The sequence below is a fragment of the Triticum dicoccoides genome, chromosome 3B (genome assembly GCF_002162155.2).
Source record: "Triticum dicoccoides isolate Atlit2015 ecotype Zavitan chromosome 3B, WEW_v2.0, whole genome shotgun sequence".
NCBI lineage: Eukaryota > Viridiplantae > Streptophyta > Magnoliopsida > Poales > Poaceae > Triticum > Triticum dicoccoides.
This window is the reverse complement of record NC_041385.1, coordinates 717,780,653-717,786,016: the sequence shown is the minus strand read 5'-3', so window position 1 is coordinate 717,786,016 and position 5,364 is coordinate 717,780,653. Positions and strand designations below refer to the sequence as shown.

The window sequence follows — 5,364 nt, the reverse complement described above, 5'->3', positions numbered from 1 at the left end:
TGCGGGGACGACCCAGGGAGAGGAGAGCTTATTTTTTGGCAGAACTATTGCCTCATCGTTAGCTCTCTTTGCTCTCTCAATATGTAAAAGCTAATTCAAATTAAAGTCACGACACGTATTATGAAACGGAGGGAATATTTTGGTTGAAGCATTATTTTGTCAATGCCGGCAGTTCTCTCGAACTGTTTGTTACTTTGTCGACCACGGTCATATCCATTTTCTTACAAAGGGACGGCACACACGTGACGTTACCCAGCATCGTATTCGTTTAGCAGCCCTGGGTCAGGTCAATTAAAGGCAAGAACAATGATGATTAAGAAAACGAACGATGGCAACCCTTGTTTATCCTCCGTAATCATTTAGCAGCCGCATGGGTTAAATAGAAGAAGATGATGTGCCTCGACAGAGAACAACACGCATCAAAAGATAAGGAAAAAAATAACAAGCAAAACGGCAAGGTGGAGGGAGCCTTTTGTCCATGCCACCTACCGCTGCAAATTAAGCAGCAAAACCCCACCCCAGTACAGTCTATATAAGCGCACGGCGAAACGCACTGAAGCAAGGAGAACAGAGCGTACCAGAGTGCCATGGCTCTGGAGTTGTTGTACACTTCCCTCATCTGCCTCGCCGCGCTCGCCGGCGGAGCCACCTCCGCTCCTCTGCACTTGCAGTGCCTGGACAACCCGCCGGACCTGACCGCCGCCGGAGCCCAGGCGGGAAAGGTCGTCGATGACCTGGCCGGCTTCAGGGCCTACGTCACCGGCCCTGTCCACTCCGACCGGGCCATCGTCCTGGCCTCCGACATCTTCGGTTAGTTGATTTGATTTGATTAAACTGTATATGGGAGATGTGCTTCGACAGTATTCCCTCTGTAAACTAATATAAAAGCGTTTAGAACACTATTTTAGTGATCTAAACACTCTTATATTAGTTTACAGAGGGAGTAGTACGTATGTATGTGGAAAACGAAACAGCTTATACCCTTTTTTGTCTGCGATGAAAACGGCATATACTTACTTGCCTATGAATATGGCTGTTGCATTTTGATTTCTTCAGGATTCGAAGCGCCATTGCTGAGGTTCGACCATCTTCTCCCGTTGCACTCGCTGTCATTTGATCTACGTATTTTTTTTTCAAAAAACGATATATTCTTTCGGAAGAAGGTTCATCACCTTCGATCTCTACACCAGGTAAGTACAAGGTCATAAATTACTCTTGAAGTGAAAGCGACTCACTAACAACTCCAAAAAGCAGTTGCCATTTTTTTTTCAAAAAGCAGACCCACTAACATCACGCCATGCATATTTCTCTCATTTTTAATTAATGGAAAAATAAAAAGAAACATAGCAAATTCTAGTCAAACATCTGTAGTTATCTTTAAGAGAGAGACTTTAGAACCACTACTAATTTACTCCCTCCCGCTCCATACTATAAGTGCATTTAAGAGTATATCACATATTTTCTCGTATATTGCAAGCTCCCGTTTAGACAAGCCATAGTGGAGAGTAACTTACACTAGTAACGTATACGCTACCCTAGGCTATGTTACTATCTTCATATGTGTGGTGTCATGCAAAGCTTCATTTATTAGGCTATAGACTCATATTGTCTATGGTTACATGCATCAACTGATGAAGAGGTTGGGGGTCATCCTCCTTTTAAAAAAAAAAGACTCATATTGTCTTAGGTTATGTGATGTTACGGTAACTAGATAAGTTACTCAATTTACCTCTCTCTCCATATTAACTCATTGCCACATATGCAATTTTGTTGAGTTGAACCCGATGTTACTTTTGAAGTTCCCACTGTGGCCAGTCTTAAGATATTTAATCTTATATTGACCAATAGCTATAATTATAACTATTCTTCTTTCCCAGATGCATGGCGTGATGTAATGGGTGGTTTTAGTCATATGTGTTTCATCCAGCATATATGTTCTTTTGTGTTGCCTATGGGCACGTTCCTGGGAGCCGCATGCTCAAATGTGAGAAAATATGTTCTACTGTGAAATTAGTTGCACAGATTTTTTTACAAACAGTGATGAGACTAAACAACAACTTTTTCTTTCTACTCCTTCTGTTTCTAAATATAAGTCCTTTTAGAGATTTCAATATAAACTACATACGTACAAAGCAAAATGAATGAATCCACACTGTCAAATTCGTTTATATACATTCGTATGTAGTCTATATTGAAATCTCTAAAAAGACATATATTTATGTATAGAGAGAGAGAGAGAGAGAGAGAGAGAGAGAGAGAGAGAGAGAGTCATAAAAAGCAAAGCAAGATAGTACCTCTGTCATTTATATACTATGTGGAAAAACAAAGTGACATAAGAAAACATTGAGTGTCATGGGTGACCATTAACTTCTTTAACCCTGTATCATCGTGTCTGAATTATAATCATGCATGGTTGTGCATAATGTTTCTACATGACAAGGAAGGCAGGCAGCCGACAAAGTTGCTGAAGCTGGATACTACGTTGTGGTGCCTGATTTCTTCAATGGGAAACCTTACACGGGTGACCCAAGTGTAAACATCACACAGTGGATAGATGATCACTCTCCGGTAATACATTTCAACAATAACTTTGCTCTGATTTTTATAGTTTTCAACTTTCCTTGATTTTTTCTCTAAAATACCTCGAAACATACTATTGTCAAAGTGGTATGGTCCAAAAGATTTTAGGTATATTTATGTTGAAGTTTCATTGTGGACTATTCAAAAAAATGATCTACTGTGTTATAGAGAATACTTCGTAAATTGATATATTATTTACTCGGTTTATCTTACAGGTAAAAGCCGCTCGAGATGCCAAACCAATTTTTGCGACCTTGAAAAAAGAGCGAAAATCTATTATTGGAGTTGGGGGATACTGTTGGGGTGGTTAGTTAAATCAGTACACATTATTGCAACAGTGGCAATACAATCAATATAAATTCTTCTGTTATACAACTATAAACATAACATGGTTATTTTTATTGTCCCAATGAGCTAATAGGAAAGTTTGCAGTGGAGATAGCAAAAATGGACGAGGTGAAGGCAATTGTCATCTCCCATCCTTCATCCATCGTTGTTGATGATATGAGAGGTGACCATTTGTTTCTACTACTATGGTGGCTGGTTTCGGTGTGAATCCCTCTTCTTATTTTAAATTTACGTGTGGAACTCAGAGGTCAAGTGCCCCATTGAGATCCTTGGAGCTCAAAATGACACAACTACACCACAGAAGTTCATATATCAGTTTTTGCATGCCCTTCGTAAAAGAAGTGATAAGGTGAGTTAGTATCAGATACGTTGACACTTGATACCGAATTCTTTTATATAGCTCTAATGGCACTGCCATTCCAAATTTTAAATGTAATTTGCTAAAGTATAATGTTTGATTTAGAACATCATAGTGAGTACAATTGGCACACATTTCACATGTTAGCATGATCGCGAAAGAAATGCAACTGCATTTATCGAATAAGAGCTCATACTTCACGACATAGTTGGAGGATAAATCTCAGTGCATGCAATTACTCACTCTATTTCCTATCATTTCACATTTTTTTATTTTTGTGAGTGCTAATGATGATACTTAATATAAACTTTAATTTACATACAGAGGTGCTAAGAAAACTATAATACTCCTACATATACTTTTAGTAACAAAAACTGATATATAATCATTGTACAAAGTTTAACGTGGCACAAATTCTTGGACAAGTAGATGAGACAAATGTAGAACTACAAAAACGGTGTTTGACTTAACCAACTATGTACCCTTTTTACGCAAGACTCACCACAATGGTGTATTCATAGAGCTTACCGGAAGCCTTTTACCCACAAGCTAGCTAGCCTCATATGCTTGCTTATTGTAGGTACCTTACTTCGGCAAGATCTTTCCAGGAGTTGCACATGGCTTTGCTTGTAGATACAATAGCACCGACCCATTTGCAGTTAGAACAGCTGAACAAGCTCTTGCCCTAATGCTCGGCTGGTTCAAGAAATACATGGAATAAGAAATATTAATCACGAAGGTCAGGTCCAATACAATTCTGAGTCCAATATCCAAATAAAGTTCTCCAAAACCATTTTTATGTAGATGCATATGTATCCATAAAAAGGTACATGTATTGACTATGATTTGTGACTCATTTGTAACCTCCATATTGGTATGTATATTGCTTGTTTTATATCAAAAAATCTATGTGAAGTTTAACCATATGCATTTTTAAATAATTATTAAATTATATGAAATGACTATAACTTCCAGAAAACAATCCATTAATTTTAACCCTTGTGCTCGGTTTGTGTTATCGTCTACTCCTTCGGACAACAAAGTAGAGACCCCCCCTCCACCCCTTACAATTTGTGCCTTCATAGAGGGCATTTGAGAACTTTCTCATCTCGATCTGACTAGCGACTTGAAACCTTGCGGGTAAACATCGATGATGTGGAGAGAGAAAGAAGTTTTTGGTTCATTCATAGCATAAACAACTATTATAAATTGGATTTATCTCCTTGTTGAAGAAGGTGACTTCCATGCAAAGGATCATTATAATGTTACACTTTTGACCTCACATGGCTTTGCACACCTTCTCAATAGGAACCACGCACCACAGGGCTTTAACACCATTTCATTAGTATCCCAAACCCTAGTATGGTATTTTCAGCATATCCTCATCATCTTAGGGCCTTCTAGTTCCTTGAGAGCTCCAACTTGGGCAGATGGTGATGGTTCCTTTGACAGGCTAGCCATTCTTGCCTAACCAGTCTTGTTGATACTTGTTATATAGGGCAGGCTCGACCTCACCTACTCGATCTTGTTGATACCTATGAAAGAGGTTAGTGTGACTTTGTCTAGTAGATCTCACTGATACCCATCAAAGCGGGCGAGGTTGACCTCACCAAGTTGACCATGCGGTACCTATCAAACAATGCATGGTTGACCTTGCATAGTCGATGACATTTGTACTTGTCTTTGTTAACACTCATATTCATGATACATTCATCCATTGCTGATTAGGGTCATGCAAGTCTAGGCGCGATAGTGGGTTAATGGACATATGATCTAAGTAAATGTTAAATATGTTTATCTTGTATACTGGTTGGAAGTTATAAACGATTAACCCTAAAGGGATTTGAGAAGGGTGCAAAATTAAGGATATTTTCGTGTGATTTTTTGGTGGCCCCGAATCACACCATCGTCTATGCTCATCATCTAGTCATAATTACCGGGAGCAATTGCAGACGTATGTGCACGGCTAAAGGCATGTTCACACAACGAGGGGTAGGGATCAATAGCAATGAATTAAAGCGCAAAAAAGAAAACTAGGCCATGTCAAAATACAGAAACACAAAAAGCTCAACATCACC

General features: G+C 39.0%; 1 protein-coding gene across 1 annotated transcript; it reads left to right on the top strand.

Annotated features, from left to right (window-relative positions):
• Positions 1-555: 555 nt before the first annotated feature.
• On the top strand, positions 556-4,210 carry LOC119278078 (endo-1,3;1,4-beta-D-glucanase-like). Its single transcript, XM_037559436.1, has 7 exons — positions 556-810; positions 1,057-1,078; positions 2,445-2,568; positions 2,796-2,886; positions 3,002-3,091; positions 3,174-3,277; positions 3,867-4,210. The coding sequence occupies exons 1-7, from the start codon at positions 588-590 to the stop codon at positions 4,005-4,007; spliced, it is 795 nt and encodes a 264-aa protein (XP_037415333.1). The 5' UTR covers positions 556-587; the 3' UTR covers positions 4,008-4,210.
• The last annotated feature ends 1,154 nt before the right edge of the window (positions 4,211-5,364 follow it).